The following is a 26,321-nucleotide window of genomic DNA, read 5'->3' as shown; positions in this document are numbered from 1 at the left end:
CTCATGGTCATTCTGAGATGAAATATTTTGAGAAATTAAGATTTCAGAGGGGAGGACTCTATGACACATGCAGAAGAGCTGCATCTTTGATGAATATACAACTCGTAGCATTTGCTATATTTTTCATAGTTTCTGCAGCCTCAATAAAATTATATAAAAATAATTACATTGAACAAACTTCTGTCATGCACTCTGTGCCTTTTACAGATACAAACCTTGAATCTTTCTGAATGTACAGCTGTCCATTCCAAACACACTGTAAATTGTTGCATGGACCACAAGCATGTGAATGGTACTGAGGAGTTTTAACCTAGCTTAATGTAAGTCATTTGCATGTTCAGACAGAGCATCCTTGTGTGCTTCTTCCAAGCTCTCCTCTTTGTATACAGTGTTACAGTGGTTTGTATTTCTGATAAATATTTTGCAGGGTTAGCCTTTTTAATAGCTTGTTTCCCCTACATCAGCAAGCAGCACCCTACACTATCTAAAGGTTAAGAACAGATTTGTCAATGAAAATTTATAGTGCTTGATTTTATTTAAATCAAGTGTTCTCAATTAGTGTCCATGTAAAAGAACTATGTAATAGAATACAATAGTCATAATGTATCTAATGATCCTTAAGTGGCAGATTATGATCATATCTTTATTAGTGGTAGTAATTGTGGTCACAGTGTTGCTGACAGGTTAAACCATTTCTTACGACAGTAGCTTTTGTGCTGTTGCATCAGGATCAAAAATGCAGCTGCTGAAGATTTGCATATTGTGAAGAATAGGCTGCAAAGACATGGAAGCATAATCTTGTCATTGTGTTTAGTGATGTGGGTGGCAGATTGTGTGTAGCTGATTCTGAGCAGGAAGAGTCTGCATATGGGTAGGTTTAAAGCCCTTTAAATGTTTTAGGATTGGTAGGCAAATTGGTTGACAATGTAAGTGTTGTTGTAAGTTGTTAAATATTCCAAGCAGCTATAAGCTTTCTAAAACCTTCTCAATGTTTTAAAACATACAGTGCAGTGTCTGAGCAGCTGCATTAACTGAAACTGCTGGATTGAACCCCTTTTGCACTTGTGCTGTTCCTAACCTCAGACACTGCTGTGATAGTTCTGTATAGCATTGTGCTGCATCATTGGGGCATTAGGTTTTAAAATTTTAAGGAGGTTGCAAGGCATCAAGCTAGAATGGGTCTCCTTAAAAACAAGCAAACAAACAAACCAGAAAACCCCAGACCAAAAAAAAAAACAACCAAAACCAAGTTTACAATTATGTAGATTGTACAGAAACGTGGCACCATTGTTGATAAATCTGAAACTTTAAACCCAGAGAAAATGTTACCATAGTTTAGGAAATTTTCTCACATTGTGTGCTTTTATTATAAAAACAAACTTCTTCTTTCCCAAAGTATGTGAGAAAATACAGATTCCTCAGTAACTTATTAAATGACTTGTTCTAAAATGTCTGCAAGTTCTGTGGACTTTTCAACCTTTCCCCCTTCTCCTTCGTGCACCAATGCTTTTATCACCTTTCACCCCAAGTGAAATGATCCTGTGAGAAATATTTGCTCCAAAGAATCTAATCCATGTTACACAAGCAGCCCAGTAGATACTGGAAAAAAACTTCTGTGTTACAGTAAAAATAAGATCAGTAAAATCATATGGGTTTGAATTTCATGAACTTGTTCTATCAGAATAGCATTTGAGACTAGCAGTGAATAAAGTGAGTAAGTAAACAGCAGAAAAAGAGAAAAAAAGTAGACTTACTTTCCAGGAGATTATCACGCTTTAAGATTGTATTTTTCCTCTCTGCCACATAGGTATGCAGATGGAGTAGTCATCTATATTAGTCTGCTTAGTCTTCATATTGACCATTTTCTCTATCCAGAGAAATAAATAAATTCATGTCATGAAAGCCTGAAGTTTAATTGTAACATAAACCTTATTGTGGAAGGGACCACATGGGTCAACAAGCCATGTCTCTTCAATTAAGAGCAAATATGTGAGAGCTATTTAATCCAGAGATCATCTCCTTTGTACAAATATACTCTAGAAATACTTATAGGAAACTTAAGATCTAATATCACAAAAGGCCACGCAGAACATGACTCAACAGGTATTTGTTACAAGCAGATGTATAGTTTAAAAAATTAGATACATAAGGAGAAAAATACTGGGTTGTTGTTTATTCAGTAAGTTTTGGTATTTTATCTGGATTTGCTAGTCATGCAGCCAAGCAAAAGCTGTATTTCTGTGGTAAATATTATTGATGTAAATCAGGTCGTGAATGCATGAGGCTACCAACTTACTGGGAACAATATTTCCTGAAGCGAATTTTTAATGATTGCTTTTGTGTGTAATTGCATGTTGGAATCCTTAAACAGGGTTAAGAAACAGTTACAGAATTCCTAACTTCATGCTAAGGTAGTTGTATGCAGTGATTTTCTACATTTGTAAGAATTTTCTGTTGAGAGATACCACTAACCATTCAGGCAGTCACAGGAATTAGAGCATAACTTTCTAAACATGTACTTCCTTTTTTTTTTTTTTTGAAAATCAACCATTTCCTGGAGTAGCTAAAACTTAATTTCTCAAGCAAAGAAGTTAAAACAACTGAGAAGAAACTAAAAAGTATCTCTAAGTTTATATCAAGATAGAGCAGTAATACAAGGAGATCACTGTTCAGATGTGTTTGGGGTAAATGTAGAGAAAATCTAGCTCAGCAGAATATTGTCTAAAGACCAGGAGTGGAGGCAGGCATGCTATGACTGTGACAGTCCTGCTCGGAGGTGTGCCTTGGAGTTAAAGGTGAGGTTAAGGCACATCACATGTATGTTCAGTGTCTCCCAGATTAGTTTTCCTTACAGTTTTTTGTTCCTGTCCAACTAGTGAGATCATGATAGTTGACCTGAACATTTATTAAATGCAAAATTTTACGTGACATATAAAAGCTTTTAGAAAATGCAGACAGATGATTTGGCTTTGCTGTTACAGCTGTGCAAGATGTTAGTCAGCATGTTGCAGAGAATCCAGGACATGTCTCCTGTATAGATTTTACTCCTTTTCTGAAAGTGGTAACTTCAGCTATAATTCTAGCTGACTTCTTTATTTATTGATTAATTCACTTCTAAATTAGGGCAATATTAGCATGTTTTGCCTGGCTTTAACCTGTTTAATCCTAATGATTCCCCTAAACAACTGATTAGAACTAATTTTCCGCTGCCTTAAAATGGGAATGTATTACATTGTTCAAGGGGTGGGGGGGAAGTTGGGGAAGTGCCCTTGGAGTGTCCAGCCAAGTGAAATTCTTCATAAACTGAGATACTGACAGAAAAGTGCCTCCTGTTTTGCCAAAAATGTAACATATCCTATAATCCTGTTGTCTTGCAAATTCATCAAAAGAGTGTCTCTTTTGCTTATTGCAAATGCATCCGTGTCATTTTGTTTAACAATGTTATTTCATTGTAATATGTAAGAATATTTAAACCACAGGAGGTTGCTTATGCTTTAAAATGCTATTAGGACGTTGCTGCATTTATGTTAGTTTCAATCAGCTGCTTCTGCCTCTGGTATCAACAGATGGACGTGTGTGGAATGATGCCATGTGAGTCTCTCTTCATAGATAAGGAATTTCTAGTCAGAAAAGACAAGAATAAACACCGGAATTATCTTACCAGTAAGTGTCTAAAGGGAAGCCCTGAGCTGATGGGATGGCCATAGCAGAAATTCCCTGTTTCCTCTGCTTTGTTGTGGGACATAGATGAGGAATAACTAGCTTGGATGAGGAATAACTATCTTGAATGAAAAAGGATTGTCTTCTCTCTTTGGTGTAATCATACTACAAATCTGCTTTTCGCCTGATGCTTTTCTACACAGCCTTCCCGAGGAGCATCTTGCTCCTACGAGATCTAATCCTCCCCTTCACAAATGCTTTCTCAAGGCTAAAGGCTATCATTGTAATTTCAGTGGACTGCTGCCTGCAGTTTTTCCGTGCAAAACTTTTCCTTTACTTCAGACTATTATCTTAAGCCCACAAGCTTCTACTCCATCATGTCCCCTGCTTTCTACCTTTTGCTGCTTTCTCCCTTTTGCTGCTTTCTCTCTTTTGCTCCCTGTGCTGCACAAAGATGGGAGAGGAGTAGGCATGGGAGGAGTTGGTTTGTCAGATGAGTTACATTGTGGCAGCTGCCAAGTAAAGGAGTATGGCTTGGGAATGGGGACAGCAAACCATGTCAGGGAGCCAAGGACCTACTCAAAGCTTTGCCAGGCCACTCAGCGTTGCCTGGCCTCTTCTGCATCAGTGAATTTGTCCTTAATCAATGGACATGAAGGCAATTTGGGATCAGGTCCACGGTCACTGTGCAAATGCATACCTCATATTTTCTGGCATGTCTCCCATCCTGCTTCTTAAAACAGATGAGCCCCTCTCAAAAAATTGTAATTACTTTTTTGAGGTCATGGGTTTAAAAGAAAGGATGAAGGTTAGATTTGGTTTTGAGTGTGATATTCACTTCACTGCAAAGTACATGCTGGTTTTTTCCTAAACCCTTAGTCAGTATTTTTAACACAGTTAGAGTCATAATTTTTTTGGTTCCTGGTTCACGTATCTTATAAAACTCCAAATGTAGCCTTCCATGGAGTGTATACTTTTGTGTTAATATTTGAGATCTACAGAGAGAGAAACTTACCAGTAATTTATTACTAGAGAGAAAAATTATTTTTCTTGCATACCTATGCAGTTACAATTATTTTTTCTCTTTTTCTTCCTCCAGAGTTTGATGCTGAGATGGAGTAAAAACTCAACCACTAGTGAGTTGCATATCCTGATTTGCAGCAGTAGGCTACATGAAAAAGAGAGGTCAGTGGGGAGAAGCAAAGATCAGGTCACCAGTCTTACTCACCTAGTGCAGTGCCCATACTTGAGGTCAGTGTCAGCAGAGAGTTCAGAGATCCCTGTGAAAGTTGAGGCAGGAAGACTGGCAAGCCAGAAGAATCTCTTTACCAGTGGCTTGGGTGCCTCCTATGCTTTTGATTACCTCCATCTTTCTATTTGCTCTTTTTAAAAAAATGGAACCAAAGCTGTAAAGGAAGCTGTGTAAAGGGAAGATGGGCTGCAAATGGTCTGCAGTGTTGCTACACAGAAACTTTTTCCACTTTTACCTAGTGTTTGCAAGAAAAAGCTTTGCATCAGTCCTGCTCTGGATTGGAGGGGCAACCAGGTCTCTTGAGCTGCATCTGTGGGAGCTCCACATTAATTCTTACTGGGGTTTTGTTCCTTCTTACTCCAAGCTGACCAGGCATGAGAAATGTGTGCAGGGGTGTCCACCCAGTGTGGCTTCAGCTGGGTTGTCAATCCTCCCCCCATATGCAAATATGCCCTCAAGCAAGCAGCTTGTGCTCCCCAATATTCAGCCTGAGGCTCACAAACAGTGCGTCCTGAGGTGGGAACTCAAAGAGGAAAGCAGGAAGTAAAGGTGTCTCCAGTTTCCCTCCAGGAAGGCTTATGCTGTATTGCCTGGTTTCATGAGGGGATAGCACCAAGTTCAGCACAGAAGTAGAAGGTAAATCTCATTTTTTCACACAGATATCCACTCAGTGTGTATTTATATTTATAAATGTATGCATATATAAATGTGCATATATAAATATATGTATATATACATATGTTGCCTAATATAAAGGGACAAAGGCAATGTGAAATACCTCATCTTTCAGGAACTCAAGGAGGATCCCATACTGGTTGCCTCAGAAGACGGGGGAAGACCAGGAAGAGTCCTCTTTCCTTTGTCTGGGATTTTGTTTTTATTCCTGTGTACAATTTGTACTGGAAGTTAGCTTGATGAAGCAGCACTGCTGCAACCTTTTATAGAGTTTTAGATTTATCTGTGTGCAGAGGAGACATATATGATAGCTATGGTTTCTCTCTGGGGAAAAAAAAAAAAAAAAAAAAGAGCTGTGTCCAAAGGGGGTGAAAATTTCTCTTTTGTTTATTATTCCTTCTAGGATTTTGTAGTTCAGTTATGTCAGGATAAGTGCTGTGTTTGGAAAAAGCAAAGGGAGGGTTCAGAATATAATTACAGCTAAAAGTTCTTTCTGGGCACAGGTTGCTTGTGCGTATCATTCTTGAACTGTGTGATCTTTTCTCAGGAGGAAGAGACCCAAAAGGGTCATGGGGTTTTTCGAGGGGGGGAGAGGAAATGAGAAACACTTTCCCTCTTTTGGAGAAAGGTAAAAGCAGGATATACCAGGATCCTGTAAAATTCTATTTATTGGCACTGAGCCGTTTCAAAGCTGGGAACAAGTCTGCACCAAAAATCCCAGTGTTAGTACATGAAAGAGAAAAGCTGCTGGGGAGAGGAGGGGAAGAAACAAGGCAGATTCCTGCAGACCGACTGACACTAGCCAGGTTTGGGACTCAGGTCTCAAACTGAGGTATTTACATAGGTAATTAATAAGGCTACACACATCTTGTGCACCATAAATTACAGCTTCTAACACTGAAGGACTATGAGAATGCAGACCCAGTTAGTGATTTCTAACCAAGCCATTCAGTTTTGAGCTCTCATAGTGCTGTGGCAGGGAGCAAACATGACTGCTCTTCACAAAAGCTATTCATCATATATCCTGTGTCTGACAGCCTCCAAAAACAGCAGTCACCCTGAGCTGTACTTCCAAACCTATCTGTATCTGAGGTGCCTTTTGCCTCCCCAGACAGAAAAATGTCAATAGGAAAAAAAGAAGTCTGTCCTAAAAAAATGCAGCTCAGTAACTTAAAAAATGCATATTTTGGCTTGGCAGATCCTGTCAGCCCTGTAGTGTGTTCTCCCCCCAGCTTCCCCCACCTATATAAGACAGAAGATGAAAACAGCTTCCAGAGTTAAGATCAAGCAGTACCATAAAACCCCATATCTGGCACTTGAATTCCACAGTCTCCTGAAAACTCTGCATATCCAACCGCAGGTGGAGCAGTACCTGCTCATTTTCTGGGTCCTGCCCTTTTCACCTTCCTCGGAAGTGTGCTCAAAGTAGACAGTACCAGTTTCTCTTCCTTGATTCAGCATTTCCCACCTGAGTGAGGGAGCCATTGAAAAAAACTAAAAACAACTAAACGAAATCCTTCTGCTTGTAAAATCTAGTTTCTTTTTGCTGCATACTTTTCAAGATTTTTTAGATTAAAATGCTATTTTGTTTGAAGTTGATGGCAATCTCTCTTTGATTTTAGTTGGGACCAGGATTATTTTGCACACTTAAGTATCTATCAAAATACTAATTTTTCAATAAGCCATCTTTGAAAGTATGGGGACTAATACTATTTGGAGATAAAAGCTGAAAGTATTTGGGGACTGCAGAGTAACGTCCCTTCTTTTTCTAGTGTTCTTGTGTCTCAATGTATCAAGCATCACATCTGAACAGTGCAGGTGGTTTCTATGCAGCGGGAGTTTAGGACGAGCCAGGTGCTGTACTGCTGCTTTTGCACTGAGGTGCCAGTTTGCAAGGCAAGAGGTTTGAAGCAAAAATGAATACCTATAGGGTTGTCTAGCTTGAAGTTTCATTTTAGGATCTAAAATGGAGGCAAATGAAGGAGCGGAGATACGGTTTCTTGTCGACATTTGTTGTTGTAGTGATATTAGACATGCATATTATCACGTTCGGATTACACGTTATCATGAGCTGTTTGGACAGCGTCATTTTCTGGTTCAGCCGATGCAGTCTGGAATATTCAAAGGGAAAAAAGGCCCATGTGCTGCCGTGACTACTTGTGTGGAAAGGGACATTTTGTTGGTTAAGAAGTCGAGGCAGGGTGTTTGTGCATATGCGTGCTCTGTGTGTCGGGGTTCACACGGGCAGACCCCGGCCGCTCCCACAGGGAGCTTGCTGCTTCTCCCGCAGGTCAGTCAACGATGGTAGCCATCACCTGTGCCAGCTTGGGATTCTAGACCCAGGAGTGCCAGCCCTCGCTCTGGTAGCGGCCAGGCTCTTCCAGTACCGCCGAGGAACGCGGGGAAAGGTCGGGAAAAGCCCCCGAGTGCCGCGTCCCGCTGCTCCCTGCCCCTGCGGCAGGCCGCGGGCGAGGGTCCGGAGGCCGCAGGTCCCGCGGCGGCGATGCCAGCTCCGGGTTTTGGCGGCAGCAGCGCGCCCGGGGCGCGGGGCCGGGGCCGCCGAGCGGGGCGGGCGGGGGCGGCCCGGGGCGGGGGGCGCGGACCCCGCGGCGCCGTCTGGCCCCGGCCCCGCAGGATCCAGGTAGATCCGTCCGGCTTTTACCTTTCTCCTTCGGCTTCCCTGCGCGTAGGGCTGGTAGCGGGGCTGTTTCCTGGTCTCGCAGAAAGAGGCAGTGCTGAGTTAGGAAGACAAAAATAGACCTTTACAGAGAAATATAGGGATTGTGTGCGCGGTGGGGAGGGAGAGCGGAGAGCGGCACCCGGCTGGTTTCCAGGAGGAGCCCTTTTCTCCCTCTCGTTGCATGTTAGGCATTTTTGCACAGCTTTCTCCCCCCACCCCCTCCCCGCCGGGGCAGGGTTACCTCTGCCGCCTGCTCTCCGCATCTCTGGTGGGGAGCGAAGCCGCCAACTCCGCTGCGATCGGAAAGCGGCCAGAGACCATTTTATGTGAGCGAGCCGGGTGGGAAGAAGCGGAGAGAAACCGTCGCAGGGACACACACGGATATAAAGACTTGTCTTCTGCCTCCCCCCCAACTCCCTCCCCCTTGTAAATACTAAATCTGAGAAGGCAGCGATTTGACATCCACCCTGAGCAGCGGCTATGGGGTGTTTGGGCAACAGCAAAACGGAGGATCAGCGTATCGATGAGAAAGCGCAGCGAGAAGCCAACAAAAAAATAGAGAAGCAGTTGCAGAAAGAGAGGCTGGCTTATAAAGCGACACACCGCTTGCTGCTGCTGGGTAAGGAGGAAGCGGCAGAGGTGGGGGCCGGGGCGAGCAGGGCGAGCAGGGGGCAGCAGCCCCAGCCCGCCGGGGCGGCGGGCGCAGCCGAGAGGGGAGATGCGGCGTGCGCCTTGGCTATGGAAAATGTAGGCTGCTGTATTGAGCAATAAGCGAGGCGTCCACAGATCGAGCTCAGCGCCTGAGCCACATGGATGCACACATACAGAAATGCTGCCGAGGTGGGAGATGCTGTCGCGTCCAAAAAAAAAAAAAAAAAAAAAAAAAAAACAACAAAAAAAAAACAAAACACAGAGAAAAAAAAAAAAAACACCAAAAAAACTCTCCGACCACCTAGCCTGAGCTGTGTATCACAATGTTCTCCCTTTCCTTCTTTCTCTTTTAGGGGCTGGTGAGTCAGGAAAAAGCACTATTGTGAAACAAATGCGAATCCTACATGTCAATGGATTTAATTCAGAGTAAGAATTATTGACACTTTGTGACTTATTTTTCCTTAAATGTTGGAAACAGGTTAACACACAGTACGCTCTCTCATCCCCTGTGTTTTGGTGGCTTGACACTGTGTTTTGAGGGAGGGAGGGGAGTGCGAATAAGGAAATTGCTGCTATTGTATGTTTGCATTTTCTCCTTCTGGCCCCTTTACTGTATTTTACACTGTTGCTACTGCAGCGCTTGACAGGCCCCTGTGTAGCAACAATATGGCGACTACTTTTTACATAGAAGCAAATAACCAAATATTGCATCTGTCTGTAATACAAAAATACATGTCAAATCATAATCAGATGACACTGTGTGCTGTTTTTCCGGTGCTGGGGTTAGCATAAAACTGAAACTAATTTTGCCTATTTGTTAGAAATCCTCCTGTTTTGTGGGGCTACATCATTTTCTCTCTAAAGAAGTCTTTGCCAGAAATCATTATTAATCCATAGCATTCGTTTTAGATATTTGTTGGCCTTCACCTACGTGTTGTTAATTTAGAGCATGTTTACAACATGCTGTAGAAATGAAAGAATGACTTCCAGTTCTATCAGGGGAAGCTTTGCAGATGTGGCTGTGATTGAATGATTTAAAAAATATATTAGGGATGAATGTGCATTGCTCTTCATACTATGCAAGAAAATGGATAAGGGCAAAATCTGTTTGTCTTGCCTTTTTTTTTTTTTACTGTTAGTATGTTTTAATGTTGGAAGAGCAGATAAACAAGCAATCAGTGAAAAAAAAAATTAAATGCAAGTGACTGAACTGATTTGGAAGAAAAAATCAAAGTGTTCATATTTTTGTTTTAATGCAGAGAAAAGAAACAGAAAATACTGGATATTCGGAAAAACGTTAAAGATGCGATTGTGGTAAGAACACACTTTATACTGTTCTTACATGCTTGTTTGTACTGGAAATTATAAGGATTATGCTTTCCAAGACTGTGATGAGAGAAATCCCATTTTGCTGATCAGATTGGATTATCTTCTATTGATCCTGTATCCAGATTAATGTGTTTGTTTTTTTGTTTTATCCAATTCTAGACTATAGTTTCAGCTATGAGCACTTTAATACCCCCAGTTCCATTGGCCAACCCAGAAAACCAATTTCGAATGGACTACATCAAGAGTATAGCTCCTCTTTCTGACTTTGACTATACACAGGTAAGAATAGACACCACTGATTTATTCTGCTTCGAGGAGGAATATATTGCTTCACTTGGATTTACTGAAACATTGGGGTTATTTACTTTTTGGAAGATGGTCATAGAAAGATCTTATGCCAGCATCGCCTCTGTTAACTTTCTTACAAGACTGTGGTTGTTGCACCTGTTTTAGTGGTGCAAGGTTTTAGTGGTAGTAGTTCTTTGTTGTTACAGATTTATTTGCTAATGTTTCTAAATGCTGTTTCTGCATTTAGTTCTCTTCAGATTTTCTGATGCAATCTTACATATTGACACATCAAATAAGACTTTGTTGAAAGCTGATTTCCTATGTGGAATTAGATGCAGGATGTTAGTCTGAGGAGTTAACTGTCTACTTGCAGAAAAGGATATAAAAGGAAATAAAAGGCTAGAGTGGCCTCAGAGTTGTTTCCCATACTTACTGCACTTCAGAGTGGAAACCTGCGTAAGCAGTGGTCAAGTGAGGTGCTTTGCTTCCTCATGTATTGTAGTTGGCATGAACAGTGGTTTGCTTGTATGTAAATGTTGCCTTAATTTGATATGGAATCAATGTGGGACTTCTGCATGGAGGCTGATCTTCTGAATACAAATGAGAGATACTTTTCAGATTAACTTGCATAGGCATCGTACATTATTTTTATCTTTTTATGTTATTATTTATAGGCACATGCATAGAATGTTTCATATTTTATGTATGACAAGAAAGCAAGTGCATAGACATTCTGAATTTTATTTTTGCTGTAGCACAGTTTTAATTTGTCTTAAAATGGTACTGAAAGCAATTTGTTATGGATACAGTAAGGACTTGAAATATCTTCATTTGTTGCCTAAATGATTGCAAGTTGTACATGCTATCAATACTGCCAAAGAAGCCATTTACAATAGAGTGTCTTTAGGTTATTATAGCTTCAGGGTGCAAGGGGGAGAAGGGGAAGAGTCATTTCTTTATTATATGACTCATATTCTCTGATGTGTGGTTTTGCCTCTGGTAAACCTACCACTTTGAAGGTTCAAGATAAAGAAAAATTATCAGACATCTTGTACAGTTAGAATTTAACACAGAATGCAGATGTTAAAAAAAAAACGACTGCAAGGTACACCCACATATTGCATAATTGCTCAATTGGTGGATGTAAGTTAGTGAAAATGAGAAACTCTTTTTAGGAATGGAATGTGAGCTTGACATGAAGTATTTGTCTTATGCAGGTATTACAGTTCTGAGGTATTTGTTGCTCATTTTATGTGGATTTTTTTTCTTTAATGTTGATCCTTAGATGAGTAAATAAATGGTGATACATGTACTTTGCAGTTCTCTATAGTACATATGTTCTTTTGAGTTTCTGGGATAAAAGAAGGCTAAACTGGACTTTTCATAGTGCTGGAGATATTTTTATTTTATTATTGCTTTCAAAATTTCTCCTTTTTCACAGAAGCTGGCTATATCTAGTTAAATTTGACTCACGGCTTGGTATTTTATATAGACGAAAATTTAACTTTCTTGGAGGGGAAAAGAATAGGACCCAGTGGACTTTGAAACAATTAATAATTCATTTGAAATCTCAATTCGAAGTCCATTTTGGTTTAAAATAAAAATACTAATAAGTGGTTTTTAATTAAATAGGTTTTCTGAAAATACCATCATATTGCTTAAATAGTGTCAATTATTAGTCCTAATTTAAAATAAATATTTAAAAGGTTGTTAAAAGTTTAAAAGAAGTAAAGAAATCTAATGCTGATTTAGAAGTAAATATATTTCTGTGTCACTTTCATATTTTCCCATCTGTTTTCATCTCAACTCAATTCATAGGTTTAATATTTGTAAAATGTAAAGCATGCCAAGATTTTTGGGGGCTTTTAGATTTTTCTTGGTTTAGAATGTTATTTATCTCCAGGAGGATTTGTGAGCAAGGCAGATTGAAAAAAAAATGCTATTGTGCTTCAGGGCTTGATTTTACTCCAGTTTAAGCCAATGATAAAGTAAAATTAGGTTTCCAGCTGAAAAAAAAATTGACCCATTTAGTATTTTTGGATAAGGACAGATATAAAAATAAATACTTGGATAGTAATCAGTCAGTCATCCTCTGCTAAGCATTACTGATTCTGTAATTAATAGCTGATGTATGGAGTAAGGCCTTCTGAGCCCAAACCAAGTATTTAGCAGTAGACATGCAGGACTTTAGGGCTAATCATCCTTACTTCAAAATAGATGTGAAGGGGGATGTAGGCTGCTCTGGGGCACATTTTGGCAAATTCTATAGAGTGACAAAGGTTACCCTTCTTTGAATGAGGGAAGAGACAATTTTAGGGTTTGTGACGATATGAATGGTAATGAGTTGTTAAAGACCCTTAGTGTTGCAATTTGAATTACAGATGTGTCATTTTATTTGGATGACATTAGCCATGTAATCTTTGTCATAAAAATCGATGTGTGTTAGTTGAAGATGGATTTCAGATACATTGCATGCCAAATATGAGAAAATGACTGCACCTTATCAGGAATCTTTAAGGAGAAATCCCTGATGAAATGCAGAAACTTCACTGATGGTACAATCTGACCAACACTCCTGAGGTGTTAATTTGAGCATATTTGTGCCATATTGCGTGTGCTTGGACAGACATTCTTAAATTGCATACAAATTAACTAATACACATTTAATTGTGAAAATTATCCTTAAAATAAGTGGATATGAAAATACTGATTTCCTGTGGGCAAAATCATACTCTTAATTGCAATTTATGACTGAAATTCCAAAAACTTGAGTAAAGTTGAAGACTTCATATTTAGACTAAAATATTCTGGGTGTTTGTTTGTCTGTTTTTTTTAATTACATACCTCTCTATAATATGAAAGCAGAATATTTTATTTAGTAGTGATACAAATTTTAAAACAAATGGTTTTCTCTTTACAGTGTTTTAACATTGCTCTAAGAGTCTGTGGAGTGCCCCCCACAAGAGTTTTACTTGCTTTAAAAAAATCAGTATTTATATGGGTTGGTTTTGCTACCTTGATGGTTCTTTTAGTTGGTATAAAAAATTGAAAGCTTTCTGGATTTCTTTTATAATTTTTACATAGTCTTACATTACTTTTATAAAAGACTGTACAATTTTCACAAAGTATTTCCTGGCTGACTGATGTATTCTAATTCTGTAAATCATAAGAATTAGAGCTGGAGTTTTTACAAAATGGATAAATAGAAATAAGTCAAGTGTCCACTGTATTTTCTTCCTTGAAATTGTGACAGGGATCAAGATAAATTTTTGTCTGACCAGATTAGGCATTATCTTTGCTCAAAGGTAGAATCAGCGAAAGTGCTTCAACACTGGAATAGTAGCGTGCATGCCCTATCAAAAAGGATTTTTTTTATTATTTTTGGCAATGTGTTGATATTTGCTAAAGTTAACAGGAATTGACCTGCTGCAATTTTAATCCTTTATTGATGGAGATTTATTTTGTCCTTTGTGAATCAGGGTGAACATATTAAGGCCATATTATGCTGGTAGCTGTGGTGTATTATCTAAGTGTGTGTTTACTCAAGGTCAGTTGTCTTTATGAATAAAGTTTTTCAGTTTTTTGGGAACTACAAAACTGCTCAGTTTATAATTCCTTTACCTCTTGTCTTCCCCAAAAGTAGCCAAATGAAGTTGCTTTGCTTAAAATATGTCTTGAATGAAGCTCATCTGATCAGTTTTGTGTAGGTTTATAGCAAGCAATGGTCACCTACCCCCTGGGCTGCATTGTCAAGTGTTTGGTCATGCAAACCAGTTACCAGCGAACATGAATCATCTGCTTAGTAGAGAACATGTAAACACTTCACAGGTTTTAGGGAGCAGGGAGAGTTTTCAAAAAGATTCATCTTCCTTTGCAAAGAATGTTTTAGGGAGGCAATGTATTTTTTGGAAACTTCATAAGTTGTGTGGATGCAGTCCCTTGTGCTGATTTTAGTGTGTGAGTTTTAAATATAATTTTAAAAGCTATTTTATTAGTCAGGCAAGCTCTTTAATTTAGCTGTTAAGAATGAAATGTTAATGTGGGCATTGACAGGGAAAGTACTTTAGATTAATCAGGTCTACGGTTTGCTTTACATTTTCAGATATTGCAATTTGAGTTCTAGCTGATGACTTTAATTTTTCATCAGGTTTTCTTTTTAAAAATCAGGGCATCATATTCATATTATAAAGACATGGTAAAGAAAGATAAATCCTTTTGCTCAGAATTTGAAGTTACACAGACTTTTGTTAAGCATTTCAAATTTTTCTGATACCTGGTATTCAAATTCAATCTTGTGTTGATGCCTGGATGTGGCTGCTTTTCAGTGTGCATCTCAATGTTTGAAGCAACTGAAAATCTCGCTTAGGTGAAGTGTAGTGTGGGGCTGTAGAAAGTCTTTATCCTGGATTAAAAAAAACTTGATAAGTATGGTTTATATATGGTTAAACTTGCTTAGGTTGTACAGTTAATGCTGTAACTTTATTTGACCACAAATTGTTTAAATTTCCCTTTCATGTAGCCCAAAGAAGTTACAAAATAGCGTCACGTTACATTTTCTAATTTTCAATTAACTCACAATTTTCCCATCTTTTTTGTGAATGTGAAAATATACAATAAAAATGTAAAAGAGAGAATGCAGAGAATATTGCCACTCAATAGCTTCACTTGATTTTTTCTTTCTATCCAAATTTTTACTTTAGGGCTTTGTTTACCATTTTGGGTAGAACCAACACAGGTTTTTATAACTACCTGTGATTGCAGTACTTAACATTACTCAATATTAATATCAATATTAGCTTTTTAAAATCAATTAGACATTTAAAAATGAAGTCATTTGTGGTGTTCTGTGATCTAAGATGCACATTGGTAGATTTTCATATTTACATAAACACTTAATTTCATATTTAAACAAACACAGGAAGTTTTTGAAAGGCCGGACAACAATAAAGTTGTGTTGGTCTGGCAACCTTATTACTGGCCTGAATTAGTAACACCTGAAGAACTAATGAAGAAGGCTGACAGAGAAGGACAGCTGAAAACACATAGGCTGTTACAGCTGTTGGCAGCTCCTTAATCTTCATACAGAGGTTAAAATTGTCAGAACTGATGCTGAAAAGTAGAGGATATTAGGGAGAAGAAGCAATGAGGTAACCCATGAAATTTTTTATTGTGGTAGCAGTTTTTTTTCATGCTGTCCAGTATGCGTTAACAGCAGATAATGAATTTGAGCTCTTTTCATGTGAAGAGCAGATTCTGCTAAAGCTCAGCAATAGCTTTTCTTCCATATGAAATACCTGTTTGCATGCAGATGTGACTTAAGTTTTCTGCTTTTCATTAAATCTGCAAAAATCTGCATTAAATCTGACTCCTTAATGTTCTGATTAGTCAGTGTTAAAGTTACAAGCATTTCATACATGAGATCAAAAAAATACTTCAGTGTTAGTTGTTCTGTTGCTCTTGTTCTCTGTAAGCAGTACATTTGCTTTTGATGGATCAATCAATCCAGTAGTGCTTTCAGAAATAATCAGTTATTATTTTGACTGTGTAGTTTAAAAAATACAAGACTGGAACTGGGATCATTCTACAAACAAATATAGGACAGTTTGGGAGGAGGAAAAAAAAGGTAAAAACCCCAAATCAACAAATCTCAAAACATCTGAACTTCTCAAATTTATAATATATGCTGGAACTGTAAAATTATAAAACTCTACCATGGTTTTCTTTAATTCCTTTACTTTATTGCCTTAATAAATACTCTGACTTTACTGAAAGCAACTGGAGCTTAAAATGGGACTGGTTTGTGTATAAAGTACAGCTCTTCTATGAAGGTCAGGATTTCTTGCTTAAAATGCACAGTTTGTGTTTGGGATGGTGTTTGCATTAGACAAAAAAACTGATGTTCAAGCCTAAAATAAAGTATTCTGTAATAAAAGTGTAACATATTTCTTCCATCCCTTGTGTCAAACTCACTGACCCACAACAGCTTATACCAATGAGAAGTGAAGAATTAAATTTGTATCCCCGGAAAGGAGCTCAGGGATCTACTTAGGCCCCCAACAGTTTGCAGTAGAAATACTGGGATTGGGAGCCATAGGAAATCCTGTACATTATCACAAATGATCCAAAGTTAATAAATAGGAGTTGTATTCAGAAAAAAAAATAAAGATGCAGATATTAAATTTTGTTTCTAAGCCTTCCTGTCTCAATATTTTTAAGAACAGATTCAACTTTGAAATATCTGGAAAAGGTTCCCTTTTTTCACAAGTACTTTGCATTTTTTAGAGTATTTTTTTTCATAGCTTACAGTGTAAAATAATTAATTCCATTCTGAAAAGGCAGTTATTTGAGGAAGTCATATGAACAATGGTGCCTGTGAATAAATTTCAATGTTACATTAAGTATTACATCATCATAGTAACACCAAATTAAATGTTTGTTGTCTTATGCTGTGAGTCTGATTTCCCAGATAGTGAGGTGATATTCACACTTTATCCAGCCTGATTTATTTATTATGATCACACAACACAGAGACTTTCATTGTGAAACTGGAAAGATATTATCATTTATTATTATTATTGCTGCTGCTAATTAAAACTTAAGTTATTTCTGCGGTCTCCAAACCTGTTGACATTTTCTGGTATTTCTTCCAAGTTTTGTACCTATTAATACAAATTAATTAGAGGGTTTTTTTACAGTCAGTCCAGCATCTAGTCAGCTACTGCAAATTATTAATAATAAGTGTCACATTCTGCCTTTTTTGCTACAATTTGAGATGAAAAGTTCATATACTTATATTGCATTTTATTAGGATAAAAATATTTTTACATCTAAATTTGGATGTTAGATTTGATGGCAATAGAAAGACTAATAACTTGAATTATCATTTTAAGTAGGAGTGACTGAACCAGAAACGTATTAGAGGATCATTTCTGAACATTAGAATATTTTTGAGTATGTATTAGAATATTTTTGAGTAGGTATTTTTCAGTGTACACCCTAATTTTGAGTTAAAGAAAGACAGTCTCAATAGGTTAAAGCCTGTACTACCATTGTCCTGGCCACAGACCTGTGAAGGACATAGATTTATTTTAAAGTGTGGCTGCTTTCGGGATCTGCTGTTTTGAATTCTTTCACAGCTGTGGCTGCTGCCAGGGTATCTTCTGAAAGCAATCCTCCAGTGCAGAGGTGGCAGCAGTCTTGTGCCACCCTAGGAGGTAAAGGTTGGAAAAACGGCCAATGGAGTAGCACTGATCCCTGTGGTGATGCTTGACAGAGGTGTAGTAGTCTGGCCAGAATCACAAACTGATCCGGATTCTCAATCTTTTTTAAGGCAAGAAACAAAAGAATTACTTGTCTTTTTTACCACTGTTGAGGTGCACTGAAATCTCTGTAGAAGATTTAATTACCAAGGAGTTTATATATTAAAATTTGACATGAACATCAAATGATGGCAAGAAATTCACTTGTTTGTCCACTTATGTGTAAATCAAACTGAATTATAATGAAGTAAATGTAAATAAGTGCAAAAAATAACCACACTCTTAATGAAGACACATTGTCAATTTAGTCAAAGGATGATGACATTTCAGACTTTCAAAAGTGGCAGTTTTCAGAAGGATATTGAAATTTTTTATGAATTGCCACTATTTATACACTACAATAAAACAGATTTTCCATCACAGCCAGAGAAAAGGTAGACATAGCAGAGTATGTTTCAGAATTGTCTTTATTATCAATTAATTATTTAAGCCAAAGATCGCCAGTTGATTTGCTGGTTTTGCCATTCTTGAGTGCTCTGCAAAAGTAGTATGTTTACTAGTCAGGGAGAATCTTTGGTTTTTACTTCAGTGACCATGATAAAAGTGTACAGATCATAGGTAAATCATCACATGTATGCACCTTGTCACTGAAGCCAGTGGAAACCTATGGAACAGAGACTATCACCTACTCAAATAATATTAGTGTCATTATTTGGTGTTCCAAAGAAGTGAGTGTTCATCTGCACAGCAGCAAAGAGCTACATTCCCCTTTCTTCAGCACCTGATGAGATCACAGCTTCTCTTTCTGCAACCTTGTTGAGCTTAGACCTTGCTTGTTTTTTTCATCACCTCCATAGCTTCATCCATGGCTTGTACTTATTGTCAACAGCAGATTACCTCTTTTAATGTCAACAAAGACTGCATACACAGACAGGATATTTTGTTTGCAGAAGGTAGCAACCTGAGCTGAGGAACAGAGAACAAGCTAAGTAGTGTGAATAGAAGACTTCATGTATACCTTGCATACACTGAAATAGATAGGTTAAAAACCAAAAGGTATTATGAACAATTTTTTTCCTCTGAGGATCTAAGAAGCTTTTTATAATAAATATAAGTAGGGCTATTATAAATCAGATAAAAGGCATTATAAAGCAGATAAAAGGCAATGCACATTTGCAGTTAACTGCTAAAAGTTTCCACAAAATGTTTATGGTTTTGTTCTGTCACCCTTGTCACATAATTTGTTTTGCTGTAGTTAAAGAGATTCAATTCAAGTTTCAGGGCCTTCTCTTTAAAAGGAGTCAGGAGGAGAATGTAATTTGTACAACACAGTTTCAAGTTCATATTGCCTTTTACATTGGAAACTTGTAATAATTTCTTGAAATGGAGCTACCTCTGGTTGTAAGCATGCCAGCTATCACATGAAGCATGCAGATTAGGGTTTCTTGCTTTAAATCAGTAGATTCATTTCGGTTGGTTTAAAGTGTACTCTTGCAATTAATCTACTAGTATTTGTTTTAAAAACCTGTGCTGGTTGTTTTGAAAGGATATTTATCCTTAGGCAAGATAGAATATTGGAATTTTTTCTGCTACATCGATGTTAGAGATGAACTTTGCCTTTTAAATCTTCTTTTAAAGGGAAACATTTTCTGACACTTCTGGCAATTCATTACATTTGAGTTTTCTTGCTGCTGTCAGTAGGACTTAAACATATTTTAATGCAAATAATTATCCCACTGGTTTGAACTGAAATTGTTTAGCAAGATGAAATAGGCTAAAGATATGCAATTCCTCTTATCTCTGTTAATTTGGTGAATGCTTTTTGATCACGTCCACCCTCACTTCCAGAGGATGTTAAGTGACAGAGCTGTGCAGATCATTCTTTTCTTAACATACACCCACATACTTTCTTTCATAGGAGCTAAATAATACCAAATTTAAGAACTGTCATGTAGGAAAACAAGAAAAGGCAAAGAATAAGTTAACTAAAATAGGGGAAAGTGTGTCCTTGCTGCCCTCTGTGCAGACAACAAACTGCCCCTTGCCTGCAAACCTACGACTGACCACAAACAGCAGCAGGACCTGGTTGTCAGTCAGCTCCAGAGTGCCTTTGATGCAGGCTGTGTGCCTGCTCCGGGCAAAAAATCCAAACAAACAAAAAGAAAAAGCAGAGGAGAAATGTGAATGAAAAAACTATGTAGGAAATATATGGTCACTCTAGGAAGAGGTCAGGTGTCACCACATCCTACTGAAACCCTGTCAGTAATTATTAGATTTCCAGCAGGTATCACAGCAGAGTGAGTCTTCATGATAGGATTTGTAGATTTTAAAATGTGAGCGAGAATATTCTTTCTGGCAGGCAGGTGTCCTCTAACTTTAGCTTTTCTTTCCATCTCAGGATGTTAATGCTGCCTGTTCCTTTTGGGAAGAGAAGACTCGCTTATTTAGGATAGCATACTTTTAGCTGAACAGTAGAGCTTTTCTTTTCCACCCCTAGAATTAGCATTTCTAATCACTGTTGTTATCTGCTGAATTTCTCCCTAGATTTTAACGGCAGCAAACTTAACACGCTAACCAACAGCAGAGTGTGGGTATATCATGGACCAAAAGAATAAGTCAGGGAATGTGTAAGTGAGAAATCATAATTAAAAAATAATTTTAGGGACTAAAAATCATGTCAATAGAGGAAGATGGCTGTTGACATTTCTGAGAGCCAGGCATTCAAACTGCAGAGGGTATTCACTGGATTTTAAAGAAATAAAGTATTAAATTTCGTCCTTGGCCTTCAGTTCTTTAGAGCAGGTTTTGAGTCTTCTCACTGGTGAATGAAAGGCTGGCAAGAACTATTATATTCCATAAATACAGAAGTCATCCTAAGCAGCTATATTCCCAAGGGTCTAATGTTGCAAAGGCTTAAACACTTGGATATATATGGACCCTAATGCACAGCTAATACTGCCAGCACATCATTCATGCAGCTGAGCTTCCGGTTATGCAGTGATATTAATATAAAAATCACAAATACTTGCAATTGAAAAACAAAACAAGCAAATAATTTTTCCCCATTAATTTTATATTTGGGAGGTCGTTGAGCACTTTTATGGATTTTCTTGGGGGTGGGTAAAGTTGTGTAGGTTAGAGATTGGCACAGAACTTGAAATAAGCAAAATCTTTTTCAGATAAATGACAGTTCTCTGGATGCTATTAAGCTGTGAACAGTAGGTCTTTTCAATCACTGTGATTCATTTTCATATTGTGGGGTTTTTTAATAATAATATCTTTAAAAGCTTGCTGAACAGTAGGCTGCAGCAGCATAACTTTCTGTGCAGAAGGAAAGGTTTTATGCACAGTGTCCTAGATAATTTACATTAAATTGATTTGCACAGCTCAATAAAACCATAAGAATATTGTACCAGCTCAGATCACGAGTTCATTTAGTACCAGATCTCATCTCTGACCGTGACTGATAGTGAAACAGGAAAAAGAGTTTAAGAAGGGGACCTGCACATAGTAATGTTTCCCACATTGGTTGTCCTAGTCTCTATGGATTTACGGCTGAGGTTTTTTGACTGGGAGTAGTATTTATGGATTTAATTTAATTTTGGTAGATTTTTCTTCCAGGAATTTTTTTTTTTTTTTTTTTTTGCCCCCCCTCCCCGCCCCCCCACCTGTGTGAGCTTTCAGTTATGGCAGTGAGTTCTGCAGTTTAAGTATGTGTTGTATGAGGAAGTGCCACGTGATTGATTTGATTGATTTGGAGGTTTTTGTTTGTTTTGTTGGGATTTTTCCCTCCAAGCCTGCTGCCCACAAGTCTTCCCTAGTTTCTCTTTTAGAAATATTTCATCTTTCCTACATTGCCCCCCTCATGTACCTCCAAATATTTGTCTTTACACTTAAAGAGTCTCCTTAACTTCTCTTATAGGGCTTGTTCTGTGTCTTTCCTCATTCTTGTTGCTCTTCTAGTTTTACTAGACCCTGTTGGCAATGAGAAACCCATCCTACAAATAGTGTTCAAGGTGTTGTTTTCTTTTTCGTTATCTAGTCTTTTTGATTGTGGTGGGGGGCGTTTCTTGGTGTTTTGCTGTTGGTAGGGTTTGGGGAGTTTTTGACACTGAGCTGGTATCTTTGTCTAATTACAGTATATTATTTTATAATTCTATGAGAGCTTAAGCACAATTGCAGGTAAGAGGAATGTGCGTGAAGGCCTCTGTACCAACACATTAGCAGAGCCCAAAGGGTACTATTAATGATAATTATCCTTACCTCAGGTATTTTCAGATCTGTTATACATGTTGACTAGTCTGTTCAAAAGATCCATTGCATTCAATTTTTTATTCTTGCATGTGTAATGACATGTCTTCTCATTTGCTATACTGCCATGTATGACTTAGGAAGATACATTTGTAAAATTAGGTACCATGACTAATATTTTCTTCCATACAGATGGAGACCACACTTTATTTTTGTTCTTAAAATGGAAAATAAATTGCTCTTCACCCTGATTTTGGAGAGGCAATGTTTACAGTACCACAAAGTACATTTGTGCTTTCAAATCTGCTCATAGTTCCTTAATCGTTCATTACGGTTTGCCTGATTTAGCAGAAAAGAACACCATTGTTTTGAACCCTTCTCATTAGAGAAATAAAATGTTTAAAAATACAAAATGCCCCTTTTTTTCGCAGTTCCTAATGCTGTGTGTCACTAAGAGAAAATGGTCTGAACTTTTTGATCTCCCTTGGGGAAATGCTGCAAGTAGCAGAATTTTGTTATTTTAGGTCTTACATGATTCAGCACTTGTGGTCTGTGGGAAAAGTGTTGTAGATTGTGATTAAAGCAGAAATAGTAAGGAGTGGCTACTAGAGAAGGCTTCTTTCTACTGCTAAAATACTTTTTATTGACTTATTTAATTTTTAAATCTGTACCTCTCTTCATCATATTTTCTCTATCAGTTGTGACTAGCACATTTCAAAGAAAATAGTTCAGTTCGTTCCCTTTTCAGGTTTTTTTAGCAGTACAAGCAATTAAGAACTAGTTGCTCTAGGGTCTTGGTAATACTAAATCCGTACATTAAAGTCTGTCAAACATGGTTGTCTCCAGCAGGTCAGCCAGTCATCCCCTTCTGGTAGCCTCTCAGGAATAAACAGACAGTCTCTAGGGAAGTGAATGGAAGAGGATACAGGATGCAAAGAAACTGCTTGTAGTGCAGGAAAAATTCTTTGTTGTAGTAATGGACCACAAACAATAAGTTAACTCATTCTGGGATGCATTAACAAGGCTGTTGTACAAAAAAGCATGAAGTAATTATGCCATTCTCTTTGGCAATGGTGAGTCCTCAGCTGGGGTATTGTGTCTAATTTTGGGAACTGAATTTAAAAAGAAGTACACAAATGGAGTCCAGAGGAGAGCATCAAGAGTAAGAGGAGACAAAGTAAACTGGATATGTTTACTCGTGGAAAGAGATCACTCCAAGTTGAAGAGGAAAGGGAGCCAAATACAATTTTTAGTATTTAAAAAACTGTAATTACATATTCTTGTGCCTCTCAGTTCAGAGGGAGGAAATGAAGTTGAGGAGAGGAGAAAATTCCTCTCTTCCATGCTGTATGGCAGTTCACATTTTTGGGATATTCTGCAACAGTGAATTTAACAATCACAAGCTCATAAATACACTGAGATACGAGTGCCCAGTTCCAGGCACTTACATCTGCATTTTCAGTGACATGAATCGGCTCATGCTCAAGAAGTTAAAAACTTCAGAAAATCTGGCAAACTTTGGAAAATACAAGGTCATGTCAGTTGGTCTTACACATTTGCCACTTTATGTTCATAGAGCTTTTATGGGCATGTTGGTTGAAAGCCTCTGGGACTTCTTTTCCAAAACTAAATCTTCTGTGATCATGTCTTGAATTAATCTAAGACTTCATTAGTTATCTAACTAATTTTGTCATGGCCATGTTGTATAAACAGACAGTGATAATTTCTCTTAAATAGCGCGTGTTTTTCCAGGGTGCTATGTCAGACAGTGTAGCAGACTATAACAGCATACACAAAACTCTCTTGTGCTTCCAAATGTTGATTGTTTTAAAACTAATTCCTGGCAAGATGCACATGTTTCACTTCTCATGGAGAGTTATGCACATTCCCTAATTTGACATTTTCCTCCCTAAAAGCAGAAAAAAATGGCTGTGGGAAGTAATGCAGTCAGGAGTATTATCTCTAAAGGCTCAAAGGAGCAAAGAGCATGCCTTCAGATACTTCCAGTTCAAACCAGCAGGCAGGAGTTTTTGTTTTCATGAGTGTGTGCACTGGCATGCATATGTGCATTTATGTATAAGATTTTTCCTACTGGATTTTTCCTACTTCTGTACATGGTTCTAATCTATTCAAGACCTAGGACATCTGGTGGCTAACAGTGGGGTGAAAAATCCAGTTCAGAGGCTGTTAGCTGTAGCCGCTGGAGTATATGGAAATGAAAATAGAATTTGGAGGATAAAACAAGTTTGTTTAAAGTCTGTGGCATCAGTGAGAAGGTTCTCCTCGTGGAGGGTGGCAGTGAGTAGCTTTGAAATGTTAGTGACAGCTCCCAACTATTGCCACGAGGAAGTAAACTCTGAGTCCTGTGTCAAGTGCTATCCTTGGTAGTCTGCCAGTTTTTTGGAGATGTGTGTTTTGCATTTGTCTTCAGAATAGGGGTTTCAGAGCAGAGTTAAGACAAAGCTGTTGACTTTGCTAGTGAGAGGTTTAACGAACTACAGAGACAAATGACAGTATATCCAGGTTTCATTAGTTCTCCTGCTTGTGATAGCAAAATCTGTAGAAAAAAGAGACAACTTCTATTTCATATTCCCACTAGGAGTAGTTCCTACTTTGCTAATGGAATGAATCTGAAGGAAGAAATGATGACATGCATCTTGCAATGTTGTTGACTCAAAGGACTGTCGCATTGAAAGGCATATCTTTGAATTGATTCTGTAATTGTTAGGAGTGGTGGGCTTATTATAAGTACAGCCACATGTCATGCTAACACCATTCCTGATCCATGCTTACATGATAGATGTTAACATACTTAAACTTCGGGAATCGGACTCCTGGGGAAATACAGAGATAAAAAATATGTAGTAAATCAAATTATTCTTTTCTTTTACTTTTTCCCTTTCCAAAACACAAACAACAAAACATCTTTGCAGATAGCATAATTAGGTGCATTTGTTTGGGCTTTTATTTTGTAAAAACATACTGTTTTACATGCTTCCAGACCCCAAGAGGGAAATTTAAAATAAAAAGTTTCAGCACTTTATGGATAGTTGCTCTGTGGAATGTGAGGATGTAGTAGGGAGAAAATTGTGACTCTAACAGTGAGCTTGACTTGAGGGGGGAATTCCAGGCATTTGCTCCTAGCAAGTTTGCTCTGAGCACTCTTTGTTTGCTGTAGGTGAGGACTAGCTCAGTTGTGTCAGTGCATACACTCTCTGGGCAGGTTTTTCCAGTGTGGAAAGGTAGGGTTCTTGTTGGGACCTGATGTTTCAAAACTGGAGGGTCTATCACTGGCCAAGTGACTTTGGAATTCATTTACTTTTTTGAGATGCTTAGCTCATGTGATACTCTTTTCATGGCTCTACATCAATTATTTTTCTCCTCAGCTTTTGTAATTTAAGCAAGTCATCAGTCTTTGAGTCATGTCACTGCTCTGGGCAGCTAAGGAGTGCCTACTCCTTAGTTTAATGTGCATGGTTTCCAACAATGCTGCCAGGCTAAGCCGTTGTCCTCCTTCCTCCAACCCTCCCCCATCACCATCCACTCCACTTTCCCATTTTTATGCATTGTGCCCTCAGCTGTGTCCTGGTAAAGCTGTTTGTTTGGCCTGACCAAATGAGGTGGAGGGAGAGGTTATTTTTAGTGTGGATAATTTCTGTGGTTTTAACCGAGGGCGGGTGGCACAAAATGAAGAAGAAAGTGGAGATGGGAACAAGGAGTAGGATGTAATGGGAAGGTGATGGCTATCTAAACAAGCAAGCTTACTTCCTCCACCTCTGTATCTATGGGCAGAGATTAGAGTCAGACCAAAAGCCACTGAGAATGTGTGTGTCAGGAGAAACCCAGCATAGTGTGTTGATTTTGCTTCTTCTGATGTGAAGACTGACATTCCTTGCAGAGGTTAAATGGTATAAGAACAGGTCTGTCTTGCTCACCCTTGACCTTTTGGATAAGTAAACACAGCAACATTCACTGTAATTATTCCTAAACTTAACTTTGTGGATTGGAGCTTTAAGGCTTAAGGCTTAGTTTGATGCCTTTCAAAAGCAATCGACTCACATGAACCTGAGTGTACAAAAGACTTACATGGCTGTTTGAGCCTTATGTCACGAGAACCCTTTTCTCTTGGTTTTGTTGTGTAAGTGCAAGGCACTTCCACTCTATTACTCTATTATTTTTACTGAAAATATGCTAGATAGGTATGCAGAAATCCCGTGAGGGGTCATTTGACCACAAAAGACATGGTAGGGGAGCATACCTATATATGTACACATAT

At 38.2% G+C, this 26,321-nt stretch overlaps 1 protein-coding gene across 2 annotated transcripts in view; it reads left to right on the top strand.

Moving 5' to 3' along the window:
- GNAL (G protein subunit alpha L) overlaps window positions 1-26,321 on the top strand; it is a 180,613-nt gene that overhangs the window by 57,033 nt on the left and 97,259 nt on the right. The window contains exons 1-4 of one of the 2 annotated variants that reach the window (XM_053947183.1): window positions 8,255-8,886; window positions 9,272-9,344; window positions 10,178-10,232; window positions 10,407-10,526. In XM_053947183.1, coding sequence (XP_053803158.1) covers window positions 8,748-8,886; window positions 9,272-9,344; window positions 10,178-10,232; window positions 10,407-10,526 — 387 coding nt within the window. In that variant the 5' untranslated portion in view covers window positions 8,255-8,747. Of the gene's footprint in view, window positions 1-8,254; window positions 8,887-9,271; window positions 9,345-10,177; window positions 10,233-10,406; window positions 10,527-26,321 lie in introns of those variants that run through there. The other variant, XM_053947174.1, reaches the window with a different exon arrangement.

This window comes from Vidua chalybeata, chromosome 1 (genome assembly GCF_026979565.1).
Source record: "Vidua chalybeata isolate OUT-0048 chromosome 1, bVidCha1 merged haplotype, whole genome shotgun sequence".
Taxonomy (NCBI): Eukaryota; Metazoa; Chordata; class Aves; order Passeriformes; family Viduidae; genus Vidua; species Vidua chalybeata.
The sequence above is the reverse complement of the archived record's forward strand: the minus strand, read 5'-3'. Positions and strand labels throughout refer to the sequence as shown.